Here is a 19,497-nt window from a genome sequence, read left to right on the forward strand (position 1 = left end):
CGAACTACCCATTTGAATAAACGTCTCAACAACAAAGACGCGATGTTCATTCGTCCATAGCTCCATGGCTACTGAAATGGCGCCTAACAACGAGTAACCAACAGCCATCACGCATGCGCTAGACCCCCCACTTGCATTGTTATACCCAATTCAAACATGAATTACATTTTTTAAATGTCTTTGTTACAGTGTATTAAATGGCATTATATATGTAGTCTTTAAAAAAAATAAAAATTGAAATTCGACTAAAAATAACAGTGTACGAGTTTTCTGAAAATCGTCACACCTCCCAGACGTCACACGTCACAATCGGACCCTGTATTTGGCACTCTATCATTTAATTATTTTTTTTGCTCCAGTTTATTCACAAAATATGCATGTGCGACATTATGAAATGATATTGTCTGGTTCCGGGGTTAAGACCCCTGGGTGACGGATGACCGAAATGAGCTTTAACTCCGAGGCGTACTTCGAACCTTGGCGGGATTGTCTTTGGCGCGCGAGCGAAACGCCCAAAGCCTTATTTGATCGGATCACTGACACTGGGTTAATCCAAACCCACAAACCTAAATATGGGACAAGCAAAATCCACAATTCAAGAATGAAATGCAAAAATAAAGGATTTAATGAAAATAAATGCAAGAGACAATTAAAATGTTGAGGTAAAAACTAATCGCAATAGGCTAAGGTGAGGGACCCTCCATGCAGACTCAATTACAGACACGGAGAAATAAAAGAAAATGAAATGGTTTCGTATCGGCCGGCCCTCAGCTTTTCAGTTCAACCGAAGTCTCGTAGACGTTCGTCGCCTCCAAACGACGCGCGGGAAGTGCACATAAATGGCACGCAGTCGTGCTCCTCGACGTCCCAACCTAAGGTACTTCTCGCGATGCCGACTGCCCCAAACCTCTTTTGTTCAGTCTCTTCCCCACAAGCGTACACAAGCCAAAGATGTGCCACAGCCCGCGACAAAGCCAGAACAAAGGAGAGAGCGGCAAACACGACTGTCCGCTATGAATCCCAAGATCAGAAGAGCAATGCAACTGCCTCCAACGAATGCCAGGACCAAGAGAGAATGTGACTGCCTCCAACAAACACCAGGACCAGAAGAGGAGACCAAGATGGTGAGACGGCGTCTTTTTCTTTCAGCTCTCGAATGTTTGACGCTGACGTCACACTCTGTCCAATCATCCAGCTCTGTTCATCACTCCATGGCTTCTTAACTAGTCACAAAGCTCAGGATGTGGTCTCTCCGTTAAGAGTCGTCGGGGGGCAGAGTCTATTCGCTGTTCGGGAATGTTCGGATGACGTCTGGGTTTACTTGCCGATTGTCAAATGTGCTGGGTTTCTATTGGGCTTTATGGCTGTTTGTTGGTTAGCCCTGGCGGCATTGTGAGCGAATGAGTCCATTACATTTTTTTCCGGGCTTTTAATTGTAATAAAGACGGATGGTAGATCACAAGGGGAAAATTACACACTGGAGAATTAATCTTTAGGCCATAGAATTAGTTAACACAAAAGCCACGCCCCTTGTGGCCACATGCAAATACTCTTAACCTGAACATTTAGCCTTCTTATGTACATCGAGATGGCTGATTCTTCTTCTTCTTCGCGTCACACGGTCCATACTAAAACCTACACATTCCTGACTTTCCTAAGGTATTTCTTCACCTACCTCCAAAAATGTAACAATATGTTGACCAAGAAAAGGTTTTGTTTTATTAAATACTTTTTTTGAGTATTTTTTATAGAATTCTCAACTGACCAACTGGGGTACTCTGCTCTGTTATTAAAAATAGAAAAATGATGTTATAGTGTGATACTTCCAATGTAATGCGCATATTGTAAGCAAAACCAACCTCATTCTTGGCGTCGATCAATTTCTTTGTGATCCTTTGCTGTTCACTTTCTTCGTCTGGGAAAAACAATTCTTCCATAACATGAGAATAACCATTTTTGGCTGCCAGATGTAGAATGGTGTTTCCTGCCTGCAATACACACACACACACACACACACACACACACACACACACACACACACACACACACACACACACACACACACACACACACACACACACACACCACACATTGCAAGGTGATACATTCTGCTTGCAAATGAAAACAAACGATCACAATGCAGTATTCTATTGTAATGATTCATTACCACACTCACGTGATGCCAAAATTGGGGTTAGGCAATTATTGTTTCATGTCCGTCCGTCCGGTTGTCTGTCTACAAACGTCGGTTTATGATCGAGAAACAACTCATTTTGATTGAATGTTTTATTTTGAACATGAATCAGAAAACAAATCTGCCATTTAATGGTACTCTCTCTCTGAATTTGCCCTGACCACACATGCGCAAAGAAGAGTGAGATAAAAAATATTATATTCTGTCTGCCTGGCAGTCAAACAAAATTGAAATTCATTCCAAACAGGAATTTTAGTTTTTAAGGATGTCACAAAGGACACAAACAACAGGAACAAATAACTAATGAAAAGTGTTAGACATTTTGTAATAGACATTGTAAAGTGGTGTAATAACCATTTCGTCAACGGCGGTAAATTCCAGAATTAATTTATATATCCGACTTTTACAATCTTTGTTTTATTTTAAATTGAAATATATACTTGAACACGAGAATACAAATCGCCTTCTTTCCATTTCCAATAACCTCCATTTTTGCAGTAATTTATTTGGAAATGCTCTATGGGGTGGTGTACAAGACTGCTTCAATAGCGCTAAACTTGCGGAATTTTTTTTAACGATCTTTAAAATCATCATTTTATTTAAATTGAAGTATATACTTGAAAGCTGCGTGCGACATCGTTTTCTATGAACTCTCTCTTTTGTTATTTAATACATTCAAATGGAACTTAAGGACAATATAAGGCCGTTTTAATAGAGTTGAAAAAGAACAGACAGACAGACTCCTTTTGTTTCAAGAAGTACACACACTCACCTCTAAACTCATGTCTAGCCTGGGTTAGGATGTCGACCCTGCTATAAACTGACATCCTACTGTTTCGCATGCAGGGTGAGGCATCCATGTTTGTGCCATCCATCGGATGGACATTAAACCTGCCGTCCCATCTGCTAGCATTAGTTGGTAGATGTTAGAGGTCCCACAGTGTGCTTTGCAAAAAGTAGGCGAGCTGTTGCTAGCACCCCAAAAAATTTCCAAAGTCCTGCCACCTTCAGTCGAGTATCCTTGAAACATTTCTTGACCAGTCGTGAACACCCCCGACATTCTGTCAAGACCTCTCACATGATGGGTCTCCATTTTTTATTAATATCATCATGTGATGAAGGTAAACCAATAAAGTCTTTGCAATTCTCTCAAACTGAACTTAATATCCCAATCTCAAATAAGTGCTAAACCAAACAAAAAATGAGGTGAATTTAAATTTGCCCTAACATTTTTAGACATCACATTCATTCTAATGTTGTACATCATTAATCCAATCTTTCATCAGTTAAAAAGCATTAATACCTAGAAATAGCATAACAGCAATAACAAAAGTTTGAAGAGTACCGTGTCAACGTCACTCAGCTTTAACCCGTGGTTCATGAGAAATGACAACACGTCTGCATGCCCATACTCAGCAGCCAATAGGAAAGATGTCTTTCCATCCTGAAACAAAAGGTTGCCTCGAGCTTAGGGTGCACTCTAAGATAGCTCCTTGAGGCTGGGTAAACAAATATGCCCAAAATAGTGATCTAACTCAAGCAACATGTAATTAGAATATCTTGTCAACTTTGCCAGGAATCAGTGTTAAGCATACATGACAAAGCTTCATTTTTCAGTTGGATCACAAAATATAAAACATAAAACTAGAGAATAGAATGCATCGATGGATATGCCTCCACCTGCATGAGATGCCACCCCACTGTTAGATTTGATCTCAATTTCAGGTCATGTAAAAAAATAAAGGTTCAGAGAGAGAGAGAGAGAGAGAGAGAGAGAGAATGAAAGACAGAAAGAAAGAAAAAGAAGGAAAGAAAAATAGAAATAGAACATCAGATGTTTCTATCTCCAGTTATGATCTGCAAATTGATTTTCAAAGGGCACATGACCTTCGACCTTTTGAACCCAAAATCTAACCAGTTCATCTTTGCATCACAGTACATACTTCTTCCAAGTTTGGTCAAAATTCCTTCAGCGGTTCACATGTTATATGTTACGCATGCACGGTAACAAAAATCTGCTACACACGCACGGTAGCTTGAAACTCAATATCGAATCCTGTAGATTCAATATTGTAGATTCTCAATCTACAATATTGTAGATTATTGAATCCAACCCGAATCCTGTAGATTCAATATTGTAGATTCTCAATCTACAATATTGTAGATTATTGAATGCTCAATATTGAATCCAACCCGAATCCTGTAGATTCAATATTGAGTTTCAAGCTACTGCAAATGAAGTAATGCATCAACTAATCGATAACATAACGGTTAATTGACACAGCCAGGTGGAACATACATGGCATACCTTTGTGACATCCTTTGGCTTCAGAGAGAAAAGGTCTTCAACGATGTACTTAATGATTGGTAGATGCCCTTGCCGCACAGCACAGTGCAAAAGGCTGTATCCGTTCTGGACAGCACAGAAGGCATGACCTGTTAGACCCGCAGCAAATGTAATTATTTTGAGTACAATCGTTCAAAATAGAGAGTCCAGAAAGGAAGGAAAAGCATTGGAAAATTTATGTAAAAAGGAACTTCCACTTGATATTCTCAACTTGCCTTAAGGATATGAGATATTCAAGAAAAACTGTGGAAAGTGATTAATGCGAAAAAAAATAAAAAATAAACATTTTTTGCTCTTTGCTCCGATGAAGGGTAATTGCCCTGGATGGATAGGGATCAACCATCATTTAAGGTAATTTTATCTATTCTTATAACAGCCGATTGCACCCAGCAGGAAAACGCTTGGATTTCAAACTTTTACCTTAAACTTTCGTTTAACTTTTAGAAAGTAAATGCCATTTGCAGCAAAGTATCAATTGATGCCTTACCATGTTCCTGCGACTGATGTCTCCACCGGACATCACGAGATGTCGTAAAATTTCCAGATGACCAAACCAGGCTGCCAGGTGCAAGGAATTCATGCCATACTGTGTGAGGAACATGTGAAAACAAGGAATAACAGGCTCCATAACGGCCACACAAGCGGTATGTTTGGTATTCTCGTCTGAGTGATGGTGTGCTATTCCTATTTGCTGTGTTCAGTTGATTGTTGTACATTGTTCTCTTAATATTGTTGTCGCATGTGAAAAAGATACTACTGTATACGAAAATAAACTATTTGATTAGATATTTCCTTCTACAACCAGCTAACTGCCCTACTCATGTCTTCGTGCAAAAATGCAACTGAAACACAACGATCGTGACCTTTGGGCTTTATAAGAACTGTAAACATAGCAATAACTGTTGCTAATTTATCCCCACACTTGTTAAAAAAAGACAAATAAATTATACATACAGCTGAAACAGTGTTACGTTGGAGGAGGTACTGCATAAATTAGTTATCATGTCAAATTAGCGTGGGCCATGTGTTCACGTAGGTTAGAACACTTTCTGTAACCAGGGACCCGTTAGCGTAAAGTTGTCCTGTTATCCTTTTTATGCTCTGAGAGGCAGTATAGTTGACATAGGCATTAGATAGGAAGATGTAAATGTGTACGTGTCCTCTCTTTGAACCAGGCAAGGGAAGAGGTGGATTTGGATGTCAGCGGTTTTTGTTTGGGTCGATAACCCCACACTCAGTGGACCACGCTCTGAGTACCAGGTGTCTGGCATGGCACCAGCCATCACAAAGATCCCAGAGGTCAAATGTCATTGCTTCGGGTGGGGCAACACCCAGTTGACATTTCACCGTGAAGGTGGTGACAGGCCTCCTCACTGGGTTGTGTCAGACCCGTATCCTTTGGAAGACCTTGACTCCTCCCCCCACCCATCATCTCCCTCACCCCTCCCCCCTTCTCATTTTCTACCTTGTCCTGCCCTCCTCTTTGTTTGTGACCATTTAAATAAACAAGTTTAGGTTAAGTGTAGTCCATGCAATTTCTTCCATTACAGGAGTTTTACATAATTTGTGACCGTTTCTCTCACACATGACAAATGGACATTATAGTTCATTCATTCATTCATTCCTCCCAATGTATCCCTTCCCCTGAATCTCGCATCCTGATGTACACACACCTTGTCTTGAAGATCAGCGTTGGCTTTGTTTTGCATCAGAATATTTACAACTTCATCATTTCCGCTGCCCACTGCCCAATGCAATGCTGTCTGTCCAGACTTCTCAGGTACACACACCAAAAGCAGGTGAACACAACTTTTGAAGCATTTCATAGTACAACTGCATTATTCAAAACAGAGGACAATACGTTCCAAAACAGAGGATAGATTATAGGATAAAAAATGTTTTTAGAAGATCAACAAGAATGAAATGACACAGTCAAGACACTTCAAAGGAGTGTAGAGAGAGCATTGTAAGTCGGTGCATGTACAAGTTTGAGCATATTTACCTAGAGAATGATGAAGTCATGTACAGTATTTATATATATAGTACAAATGGATTGGACACTGTGGTAAATCCAGACAACTCGACAGATTACTATCCGTTTCATTCACTCACATAATGCATTCACAGTTTTAGGACCGTGCAGTCAGACCGCGATGGTGGCACCCCGGACCGGAAACAAACCAGCAGCCATGTTTATGGGGTAAACTGGAGAAAGTTTGCACATCCGTATACGACAGGCACAAACCCGGTAACACTTTTTCGTCCAAATATTGCTGCACTGATAATATATGGACTTGTTTATGCAGCACTTAATGTTTTATTTACGTTGACATTTTGGTTTGTTCGTTTTTGTCTTCTTCTTCTTCTTTCACTTGCATCATACACTATGAATGAATGAATGAATGATTGTTTAAGGCCATTTTCCCCGCTAGAGTGGGGGTTAGCCTTGCGGTCCCCATGACAATCATGGTTCCCTGTTTGAGGCAATGTTTTTATGGCCGGATGCCCTTCCTGACGCCAACCCTTGGTCACGCTCTTATGATGCGCAGGGATACGGTGTACCTATTCTAAATCGGGGTACACACCGGGATCATTCATCCCAGCAAGCTGTACTCAATTTGCCGACCTCGGAAGTATACGCTATGCTGTGAGTATTATCATTGCCTGAGGGGTGTGGCTGTTTGGCTGATGCAACGCCCCCTGTAGGGTAAGGCAGGAATTTGTAATCTTCCATGTGTCACCTACTCTTCATGAAAGACACCGTGGGATCTTTAACGTCCACCAACTACTGCTGCCAAATGAGACACCCAGTTTAACGTCCACCCGAGGGACAACACACACATTGATGAATCATCCTGCCTGCAAAATACCGGGATGACAGTTTGTAGCTAGCCTGGGATTCGAACCCAGGCTGCATTTTTGTTGTGCTGCCTTAGTGTGGAAATATGATGTGTCTGTCCTGTCTGACTTAGTGTCTACTTGCTCCTTGTCTTTTGTCTGGTCGCTGTGTCAGAATAACAAGTGGTGACTTGATTGCACTGGGAGGCGAGAGAGAAGACGGTGTGGATGAACTATCCTTGGGACTGAACTATACTTTAATGTCAGACTTGGTGGAACGAGACCATTTGGAAGTTACTTTGAATCATGCTAGAAGCAAATTAAAGGATACTAGCAACGGTACCCGCCCTATGGGCGGGGCTTCAATTGGGAAGCCCAAATGAAAAGGTAAAATATCAGAAATCGAAGGCTTTTTTTATTTTAAACGATTCATATATACATCCGTTAAATCATATCACACGCAAATCGTCAAAATCTAAACAGTACATGGCTAAACAGTACATGGACGATCTCGTACCACGTACGTCTCGCGTCTCGCTTGCTCTCATGTTGTCCCGATAATGATCCTTCCGCAGGTTCACCTACGGAAACCTTCTTACGACTTTTACTTCCTCTGGACAGTCAAGTTCGCTCATCTTTTCGGTGCACCGGCACTAGCCGAGAACGGCCCGTGCAGGGGCTGATCCGAGGATCTCATCAAACCGTCCGATCGGTAGTAGCGACGGGCGGAGTGTACAAAGGGCAGGGACTTAATCAACACGAGCTGATGACTCGCGCTTACTGGGAATTCCTCATTCGTGGGACACTGTCTCAAGTCCCAGTCCCCATCACGGATGGGGCTCAGCGGTTTACCCGAGCCTGACGGTGAAGGGCAAGGTACACGCTGGCCCGTCCAGTGTAGCGCGCGTGCGGCCCTGGACATCGAAGGGCATTAAACATTAAACGTTCATTAAAGGATTACGAAACGAAAAACATTACAAAATTACGTTCACACCGTCACGTCAAACACTACCGTGAACACATACATCGTCACAATGAGAACATCGTCACAATGAACATTATGCGAACGCGAATGTTATGCGGGAGTCCAAACCTGAGAATGCTGGAGACCAAAGCTGAAATTGGGAAAACTAAATAGCCTATTTTACTCCCAGGGGTCCCAGGATTACCCACCCAAAATATCTTTGCGATCGGTTCCTCAGTTTTTACGGTATCTTCGAACAGACAGACGGACATTTGGTGAATTATAGTAAGATTCCACGATCCGGACCTGATTAGGGATAAAAGTGAGGTCTGTCATGCTGGTATGGAGACTTGTTGCTGGTATGGAGACTTGTTGCTGGTATGGAGACTTGTTGCTGGTATGGAAACTTGTTGCTGGTATGGAAACTTGTTGCTGGTATGGAAACTTGTTGCTGGTATGGAAACTTGTTGCTGGTATGGAAACTTGTTGCTGGTATGGAAACTTGTTGCTGGTATGGAGACTTATTGCTGGTATGTAGAGGTGCTGGTATGGAAACTTGTTGCTGGTATGGAAACTTGTGGCTGGTATGGAGACTTGTTGCTGGTATGTAGAGGTGCTCGTATTGAGACTTGGTGCTGGTATGTGGAGGTGCTGGTATGGAGACTTATTGCTGGTATGAAGACTTATTGCTGGTATGGAGACTTGTTGCTGGTATGGAGACTTTGTGCTGGTATGCAGAGGTGTTGGTATGGAGACTTGTTGCTGGTATGGATACTTGTTGCTGGTATGGAGACTTGTTGCTGGTATGGAGACTTGGTGCTGGTATGTAGAGGTGCTGGTCTGGAGACCTGGTGATGATATGGAGACTTGGTGCTGGTATGGGAGGGAGGGAATTGTGGTGGTCTAGTCTCTAGATCGTGTAGTGGGAGGCTGGTGCACCCTTGTGACTGTTAGTATACACACTCAGTATTTCTTCCATTCCAATCCCACAACTGCTGTTACTGAAATTGATGGGGTGTGGTCCAGAGCCTGGAGTGGCCATGGAAGTGCAAAAGAAAGTCAAGCAAGCTGATCAGGTGTGCTCGATTTCAACACCTGTTCTACTTAAACTGTATTTTCCTCTAAAACTGTGTGAGCTTGATCTGTCTCCCCCTTTAATTGAAGTGACTCACGGTTCAAGAACATTTTCAATGCACCTGCTTCAAGAAGGGCTGACAAGATAGCTTACAGGTACGCACACTCGCCTCTGAACTGTCTCACCTGGGTTTGAATCCCGACCCAGCTATAAACGGTCATTCTGGTGTTTCATAGGCAGGCCGATTCATTAATGTGTGCCGTCCCTTGGAGACGTTAAACTGGGCATCTCATCTGTCAGCATTATTTGGTGGACAATAAAGATCTATACGGTGTCCTTCATGAAGAGTAAGCGAGCTATCGCTGGCACCCTGAACAAATTACAAATTCCTGCACACATCACTGGTGATGAAGGTTGTGGACAAGTTTCATCGAAATCGTGTGTGTAGTTTCAGAGAAGAAAACAAATACTTATTTTTGGTGGGGTTGGGGAGTCGAACCTGGACCTACTTTAACCCTTGGTAGACCCTGGTGATTTTTTTTAATGCCATGAACAAACTTGGGTACAAACATACCAAATATAATTTTAGCCAAGTTTGGTCAAAATCGCATCAGTAGTTTCAGAGAAGAAGTTGCAAGTGTTTATGGACTGACGGACTGATTGACAGACGGACGACGCAACATCCCATAAGCTCCCCACAACTACGTTCCAGATAAGGTAAAAAGGGAGTAGCAGCATAGGAGAGAGGGACAATGAGCAACAGGAAATTAACAAAAGAAAAATGTCTTAAACAACAGAATTATTGTGTGACTATAGTGTGGAATAATGGGGTGTAATCCCGTAGGATTTATGTGCTAAATTTTTTAATTTTTTTTGTATTTTCAGTTTGATTTGTAGTCTCGATGTTGAAAAATGATGGGGTTCAAAATTTTCATGGGGCCCACAAAAAATGATGGGGCCCACACACCCCCCCCCCTCCACCCCCCATATCCAGGACTGAACTCATGTCTATCTCCACTGATTTATGAACCAATTTTAGGACTGTTGTTTTATTTTGAGGAACTTTTGGAACATGCTAATGCTGTCCCGAAGTGAACACTACCAGCTTTCTGGAGACGTTGCTGTGAGGACAAGAGAAAATGCTCTGAAGCTGCGTCACTCCATTGAAATACATTACGAAGGCAATCCATTCATGTTGAAGTCTCCATTGAAAAGCCTGGTTTCATCAGCTCTAATGCCACAAGATGCAAAGCACGATATTCTACACTTTGCTGAGAAGGGTCAGGAGCGGTTTGAGCAGTTCATTCACGACAGATTGCTGCCAACATTAACGGGTTCAGTTTGGGACCCAATGAAGAAGCTCAAATTGAAGACCTTCTCGAACTGCATGGAGAAAACAAAATTTCGTGTGGGTGAAAAGGTTATCAAACTGCGTGAAGAGCGCGAACTGTTCGGCAGATTTCTCATCATCCAGGGAAGCCGTCCTGAGCTGGTACCAAAACTAGAGGAGACAATAGGAGAGTATGAGATGTCAGTAGTGTCGTGGTCCCTTTGCGCTGTTGATGGCTCTCTCTATATCCCAATGGACAAGGCCAGTCTGATGGCTCTCTCTATATCCCAACAGACAAAGCCAGTCTGATGCACGCTGTTGATGGCTCTCTCTATATCCCAATGGACAAAGCCAGTCTGATGCACGCTCTTGATGGCTCTCTCTATATCCCAATGGACAAAGCCAGTCTGATGCACGCTCTTGATGGCTCTCTCTATATCCCAATGGACAAAGCCAGTCTGATGGCTCTCTCTATATCCCAACAGACAAAGCCAGTCTGATGCACACTGTTCATGGCTCTATATCCCAATGGACAAAGCCAGTCTGATGCACGCTGTTGATGGCTCTCTCTATATCCCAACGGACAAAGCCAGTCTGATGGCTCTCTATATCCCAACAGACAAAGCCAGTATGATGCATGCTCTTGATGGCTCTCTCTATATCCCAATGGACAAAGCCAGTCTGATGCACGCTGTTGATGGCTCTCTCTATATCCCAACGGACAAAGCCAGTCTGATGGCTCTCTATATCCCAACAGACAAAGCCAGTATGATGCATGCTCTTGATGGCTCTCTCTATATCCCAATGGACAAAGCCAATCTGATGCACGCTCTTGATGGCTCTCTCTATATCCCAATGGACAAAGCCAGTCTGATGGCTCTCTCTATATCCCAACAGACAAAGCCAGTCTGATGCACGCTCTTGGTGGCTCTCTCTCTATATCCCAACGGACAAAGCCAGTCTGATGGCTCTCTCTATATCCCAATGGACAAAGCCAGTCTGATGGCTCTCTCTATATCCCAACGGACAAAGCCAGTCTGATGCACGCTCTTGATGGCTCTCCATATATCCCAACGGACAAAGCCAGTCTGATGCACGCTGTTGAAGAAGCCAAGGCTCAACTGTCTCAATCTGTCCCTGCTCGTGAAAGAGCATCTGAGGGTTCTCCACGTCGTGTTCTTATTGTTGACACAATAGCAGTGCTGCAGGGCATGAAGGAAACACCAACCATGCACAAGCTTTCTGATCTTCAACAGACATTCATCAAGCACATTGAGATGATGATGGTTGGCTACAATGACGGCAGAGTGGTATTTGACCGTGACCTGTAACAGTCTTTGAAGATCAAGGCACGCCAGAAGAGAGCAGCAACGTCCACTGAATTTGAAATTCACCCAGAAATGAAGCTCACCATGTCTCTCAATGAGATTCTATCTTCCTCAAAGACCAAAAGTAGACTGACACCATGTTCGCCCAGGGTTTGCTTGAAAACTTTTCCGATAACAGGGCCTTCAAAAGCTGGTTGTTGTGTACAGCAACAAGATAAAGGGCTACGACTTTGAAGAAGAACATTTACACGAAGAGGCCGATACGCTGATTCCTCACCAAGTCCTGTCATCTGTAGCCGAGAACGCTTGGTGGAAGATATGCATTTGGTCACCAGACACTGACGTTCTCACGCTTCTTCTTGACCTGGTCTCTCATGGTCGATTTGGAACTCTAACTCGCTTCAAGTTCCTGACCAGTAAGGGCACAAAATACAGAGAAATTGATGTGGTCAAGCGAGCGCAAGTAATTGGACGTCACAAATATCAAGAACTCATCGGACTCCACAATTTCACCGGCGCTGACTGGGGTGGGGAATTTGTGGGTATTTCCAAGAAGACCTGGGTTGGTGCCAACATGAAGCTTGAAGAAGATGACTCAGCAATCAACTGCTTCAGGGTACTTGGTGAAGGTCCTATTCCGAGTGTCCTGGTCAATGGCGAATTGCCACCACAGGTCAAGAGTTTGGAGCAGTTTATCTGCCGCGTGTACTGCTCAGCAGGTCCCCACAACTCCATCAGCTCTAAGATGGGAAATATTTCGTTCCAAGAACTTGAACGGAGATATGTTACCTCCAACTCGTGCTGCCTTACTACCTCATATCACATGTGCAATTTTTTTTTTTTTTAATTGTATAAAATATGTCGAGGCTCGTGAAAGAGCGAACATTAATCACACAAAAAGTCAAGCCGACACATAAAACACAAAATAAGGGGAGCGGTAGATAAGATGGGGAGAGCGGGGGAAGGACACAAACACAACATTTGAGAGCAGGGACATCGAGAGAAATGTGGGAGGGAGAGGGCTTGGGGGGAGGTGGGAAAGCTATAAAACATATGGACACTGCATGGACTTCCAGGAAAGAAGTTGGAATTTCAATAAAGTGTATCTGGGGTGAATTATCAGGGGTAGAAAAGATCAAGATTTTGGATGGAGGAAGATAAGAGATGGTGGTGAACAGCTGTTTTAAAGACCTGGAGAGAGGAGTGGGATTGAAGGGAGTGGGGGAGTTTGTTCCAGAGGCGGGAGAAAAGGGGAATGGAAGAGTGAAGGTGAGCAGAGAGCCTAGATTTTGGCAGTTTAACCATGATAGGGTTGCTCGCAGATCTTGTGCGACGTGTAGGAATATTTGGGGGACAGAGCACAGAGAGAGCTGGGGGAGCAAGGCCGGGGAGGAGTCGGTAGAAGACAGAAAGACCACCAACCTGTCGGCAGTGAGTGAGTGAAAGGCCCTCGGAGTTAGCTTCATCGCAGGAGATTCCAATGATTCTGAAAGCTTTGGTTTCAACAGCGTGAAGCCGAGCTAGGTGTGAGGCAGGAGCACAGGCCCAGAGGGGGGAACAGTATTCCATTGAGCTGCGGATGAAAGCCTTGTATGTGGTGAGGAGCTCAGGTGTGCCAAGGAAGGACTTCGCATGATGGAGGATGCCCAGTCGGCGACTGGCTTTGGAGGCCAGCTTGGAAATGTGGTTTTCCCAAGAAAGATGATGGCAAATAGTGAGACCCAAAAGCTTGAGTGACAGAACTTCTTGGAGAGGATTGTTGAGAAAGTAGATGGGAGGGTTTTCCAGTCGGTCTTTTCGGGGAGACATCGTAAGAGTGTGAGATTTGTCAGGATTGAAAGACATGTTCCACTTGTTTGACCAGTCTGTGATTTTGTCCAGGTCTGCAGAGAGTGAGGAGGCTGCGGACTGCCGATCTGAGGGATGAGGAATGGAGCGGCAGAGAGTGGAGTCATCAGCAAAGAGATAGAGTATTTTCCAGAGAGTCGGAGAGATCATTGATGAAGACCAGAAATAGCACAGGGCCCAGAACACTACCTTGGGGAACTCCAGCCAGAACAAGCAGGGGAGATGAGAGAAATCCATTCAGGGCCACACATTGCCTACGACCAGAGAGGAGGTCCGCAAGCCATGATTGGAGATTTCCATGGATACCATCGGAGGAGAGTTTGGTGAGCAGAACTGGGTGCCAGACCGTATCGAAGGCTCGTGATATGTCAAGGGAGACAGCTCTGATTTCCTGTTTGGTATTGAGGACCTCCATCGATTGTGGAGACAGCAGAAGCAACATGTCCAGAGTAGAATGACCTGGTCTGAATCCAGATTGATGATCAGAGATCAAGCCATTGTAGAAGAGGAAGGATTTGATATCCGAAGCAATGATGGATTCCATGACTTTGCTGATAAATTGGAAGCAGGCTGATTGGTCTGTAGTTGCAAGGATCTGTTTTTGGACCTTTTCTGTGTAAAGCGGTAATGTTTGCTGATTTCCAAGATGCTGGCAGATGACCTTGAGCAAAAGAGAGGGTGGAAAGAACAGAGAGAGGGTGAGATAGAGCGGCAGAGCAGGATTTTAGGACCCGTGGGCTGATGCCGTCTGGTCCAGTTGCAGAATCAGAGTCGAGGTTTGACAAAAACTTCTCCACCTTGTCAGGAGAGAAGGACACAGAGTCCAGGAGCAGTTGGGTTCGACTGGGTAAGGTGGGAACAGAGAGAGATGGGTTTGGGACACAAGATTTTGAGGCAAACACAGAGTTGAGGCATTCGGCTTTGTCACGTGCGGTGGCAACTGTGTAGCCATTTGAGGTAAGGGAGGGGATGGAGGGGGAACAAACACCAGAAACGGATTTGACCAGACGCCACCAGGATTTGGAGGAAGGAGACAGGTTTGACAGTTCAATCTTGAGTGTGGAGAGATAGTGCTTCCTGGCACTCCTGAGGGTAGACACACACTTGTTCCGAGCTTGGTGGAAGGAACTGAGATTGCCTTCAGTTGGATTTGCCTTCCAAGAGGCAAAGGCAAGTTGTTTCAGGGCATCTGCCTCACCACAAGATTCAGTGTACCATGGATGGGAGGTAGGGTAAGACAACTGAAGACGAGATGGGATAAGTCTGTGCATGAGAGAGAGCAGCTTGCTTTGGAAGAATTCCCAGGAAGAATTGATGTCAGAGGCAGTCGAGATGGGAAACCAGTCCAGATGATTGATGGCTGCTTGCAGACCATGCCAGTCAGCCTGAGTGAAATTCCAGACTCGTCGGCGCTGAGGAGGCTCTCTGACAATGGCCAGAGAGATGTCCACTTTAACAAGCACATGATCAGAAGAACCGATTGGAGCAGAAGAAGAGCAGCAGACATTTGCAGGGAAGTTAGTCATAACCAAATCTTGAAGAGAAGATGCTCCATTGACTGAGATTCGGTTCGGGAAATTGACAGATTGTGTCAGTCCCAATGAGTCGCAGAAGTCCTTTGCTGAGGTGCCATCGCTGGTGAGAGAGGAACCCACACCCAGCCAGCTGACATGATGCCAGTTGAAGTCGCCACATATGAGGAAGAGAGAGTTTCGATGAGTTGATAGAAGTTGGTCCATGTTGTCAGACAGTGAAATGTAAATGGAGTCATCACTGTTTGGAGGATGGTACAGAACACATATGAACAAAAGGTGGGAGCGGAGAGTTAGCTGTAGCCAGAGGTACTCCTGGGGTTGGGGTGGAGAGAGGGCAGTGCAAGGAGAGTGAGGAAGAGAGTTTTTGATAAAGATAGCCACCCCACCACAAGAACGAGGCTCAGGTCTATCATACCGGAGGAGGGAGTAACCAGGAAGAGATATTAAGGAATCAGACATCTTGAAGGAGGAAAGTTTCTGTTAAGCAGATCAAGTCTGGATTGTCAGACTTGAAATTACATTGCCATGCGTGATAAGTATACATCGGATTTTTATGTGAAAAAATAAAAAATGTTTTTTCACATAAAACGGCTTTTTTGCGTGCAAAAAAATTATTTTGCTATTTTCGGAGGAAAAAAATATTTCGCCCTTTTTCGGGAAAAATAAAATAAAATGCCCTTTTTGGTCGAAAATGTCTGGCAACGCGAAAAAAAAATTAGGGAATTTTTCGAAATTTTTAACTGCGATCGAAATTTTTAACTGCGATCGATCTCAAAAACAAAACGTTGCGTCCACTTGCGTGCGTTGCGTCCCCAGCGTGTACAGCAGTGAGGCAGTGTACTACAGTGAGAGAGTGTACACAAAGTGTGAACAAGTCTCCTATCAAGATGAGTGCTGCTCTTCGTGACAAGTGGCTGAAGGAATTCAACGCTGGCGGCGATGGGGCCACCTTCAAGTACGTGTCGAGTGACATGGCTTTCTGTCGAGCTTGTGAAAAGACTTTCTGGGCGAAGCAGAAGTCTGAGCTGGCCCAACATGTCCGAGGAGACCGCCACAAGAGCAACTTGGCCTTGAAGAAGAAGAGGACTGTCACGCAAGCCACCATGGAGGACTTTGGTGGCGGAAAGAGGCACAAGTGCGACGTCGTGGCTCAGGCGCTGTGCCAGGCCATGCTGGCCGCTGGCATCCCATGGTCGAAATTGGAAAACCCTGCCCTCCGGTCGTTCCTGGAGAAGCACATCACTCTCCAGATCCCCGATGAAAGCTGGATTCGAAAGCACTACCTCGACAAGTGCTACGACGAGGCCTTGGCGGGGATCCGTGCCGACCTCGGACAGCAGCCCATCTGGCTGTCCGTCGATGAGACGACCGATTCGGCAGGTGGATATGTGGCCAACATCATCGCGGGACGCTTGTCCAAGGAGGGGTACTTTCGTCCCCACCTCGTCCAGTGCATGTTTCTGGAGAAGACCAACTCCGGGGAGATCGTGCGTGCAGTCAATGACACGCTGCGCTATCTTTGGCCTGATTTCAAGCCGGAGTGCCTCAAGGTCCTCGTCAGCGACGCCGCGGCCTATATGATCAAGGCCGGCCATGCCCTGAAGGAACTCTTCCCGGACTTGCTGCATGTGACTTGCGTTGCCCACGCGCTCCACCGTGTCTGCGAGACAGTCCGAGAAATGTTCAAGGACGTCAACGCCCTGATTGCCACGACGAAGAAGGTGTTCGTCAAAGCCCCATCGCGTGTTGTCTTTTGGAAGGAGCAGCAGCCCAATCTTTCTCTCCCCCCGGAGCCCATTCTGACTCGGTGGGGGACGTGGATCGACGCCGCGATGTTTTATGCCGAGCACTTCGAGGCCGTCAAGGACATTGTGGACCAGCTGAACGATGACGACGCGATGGCAATCCGGAGTGCCAAGGACCTGTTCGGAAAGGCAGACATCAAGCTCAGTTTGGTCTTCTTAAATGCCCACGTGTCGTTCATCCCGAAGATCCTAAGCAGCTGGAGGAGGCCGGCATGGAGCTGGCCAAGGCCTTCCAGCTCCTTGATCAGGCCAAGGAGGAGCTCGAAAAGATCCGAGGCTGCCGTAAGGAGATCCTGCTCACCAAGTTCAAGGCGGTGCTGCAGCGCAATCCCGACATTGGTGTGCTGAGGACAGTGGCTTTGATCCTGGATGGAGATCAGCACGGATCTGAGGTTGGTGTGCCGGCTGGAGTCAAGCTTGCCGACATCCCCCTCTTGAGGTACTGCCCCATCGTCAGCGTCGACGTGGAAAGGTCCTTCTCCGTCTACAGAAACGTCCTCACCGACCGCCGACACCGCCTCACCAAGGAGAACATTACCAAGATAATGATTTCAAACACCTACTTTAATCGTTCCTAAAAGGGTCTTGTCAATTTCTTCTAGTCCTCTACTTATCAAACAATGCGGTTGCAATAAAGGTACCTGAACGTCATTTTTTACCTGTTTACTAGCCCAGAGTGCTTAATGTTGTGCAGGAAAAAGCTTACCATTTTTTGTTCTTTTTTTGACTGATTTCTGAAAAACTTGGTAATAATAAAAAATGAATAAAACGGGGGAAAAAAATATTTCGGGATTTTTTCACATTAAAAAAAAAAAAATTCCGCTTTTCAAAACATAAAAGGCCTATTTTCTTAACATAAAAATCCGTAGTCTAGCTGATAAGTCAAACACTACCAACTGTCCGGCTCTTCGTCCCATTGAAGAAGATTGTTGGAATGATAAGGAAGGTGTTTATGTTCCAGTGAGGTGTCTCGCTCTGCCCGCCCCTCGAGCTGTGATTGAACTGACGAAATGTGCATGTAAGTCAGGGTGTCAAGGAAGGTGCAGCTGCTTCAAGAACAGACTTCCCTGCACTTCTCTCTGTAAGTGCTATGGCAGTGATTGTGGAAACGTAATTGTGGATGATACCCAAGAGGATGATGATGAGGATGATGAATAAATCAGCAAACAGTTTAATGCGATGATGATTGTTGTGGATAAAGACAAGGATGATAAATAATTACGTTTTTGATTTGGCTTTTTATTCTTAATATTACTATGTACTTGTGTAAATTAAAACATTCTGAGTTTATCAAAAAAGGACAAACCGAAGGTACATTTACAATTTTTACAACAATTCTTGTAAAGCAAGTTTTTCATCCTCGTTGGATTCCATTGTGAGACAACCCAATAATAAAGGTGTACATTGTGATTGGTATTTTCAGTTTTTATTTCATATATAGTCTTGTGCAAAAATCGCTGGATCATCTCATCAGACGGTTCAGTGTAGGTCGGTTCCCTTGATGATACATTGTGTGGATCGCTCAGGATGTGCCATTTATTGGCTCATCTTCATTAAAAAATCCCCCAAACAACTCATGATGTCGGACACGTTGATTTCTTATTTACCCAAGATAAGCACAGGGTTATTACAGGGCGGGGGTCCATTGACGGGACACCCCAACCCCCTCTCCCCCGACTTTGCCCATGACCGGGGGTCTCTGAATGTACAGTGTATTCAGAAAGTATTCAGACCCCTTCACTTTTTTCACATTTTGTTATGTTGCAGCCTTATGCTGAAATCGTTTACATTCATTTTTTCCCTCATCAATCTACACTCAATACCCCATAATGACAAAGAGAAAACAGGATTTTAGAAAGTTTTGCAAATTTATTAAAAATAAAAAAAATCGAAATATCACATTTACATAAGTATTCAGACCCTTTGCTATGACACTTGAAATTTAGCTCAGGTGCCTCCCATTTCTCTTGATCATCTTTGAGATGTTTCTACACCTTGATTGCAGTCCACCTGTGGTAAATTCAATTGATTGGACATGATTTGGAAAGGCACACACCTGTCTATATAAGGTCTCACAGAAAGAAAGAAAAGCCCACAACATCAGAAAGCCCACAGAATCTTATTTCTCACAGTCTGAGAATCCTTTAGGTGCTTTTTTGCAAACTCCAAGCGGGCTTTCATGTGTCTTTCACTGAGGAGAGGCTTCCGTCTGGCCACTCTGCCATAAAGCCCA

The 19,497-nt window shown here is 44.5% G+C and overlaps 1 protein-coding gene across 3 annotated transcripts in view; it reads right to left on the minus strand.

Moving 5' to 3' along the window:
• Nucleotides 1-19,497, minus strand: part of LOC137421016 (uncharacterized) — a 72,156-nt gene that overhangs the window by 48,379 nt on the left and 4,280 nt on the right. For 2 of the 3 annotated variants that reach the window (XM_068106650.2, XM_068106651.2), the window contains 5 exons: nt 6,215-6,313; nt 5,029-5,127; nt 4,503-4,607; nt 3,540-3,638; nt 1,860-1,988 (listed from right to left, as the gene is read on the minus strand). In XM_068106650.2, the coding sequence (XP_067962751.2) occupies nt 1,860-1,988; nt 3,540-3,638; nt 4,503-4,607; nt 5,029-5,127; nt 6,215-6,313 (531 nt within the window). Of the gene's footprint in view, nt 1-1,859; nt 1,989-3,539; nt 3,639-4,502; nt 4,608-5,028; nt 5,128-6,214; nt 6,314-10,071; nt 10,120-19,497 lie in introns of all 3 variants that reach the window. The other variant, XM_068106649.2, reaches the window with a different exon arrangement.

This window comes from Myxine glutinosa, chromosome 2, assembly GCF_964187855.1.
Source record: "Myxine glutinosa chromosome 2, kmMyxGlut1.1, whole genome shotgun sequence".
Lineage (NCBI taxonomy): Eukaryota > Metazoa > Chordata > Myxini > Myxiniformes > Myxinidae > Myxine > Myxine glutinosa.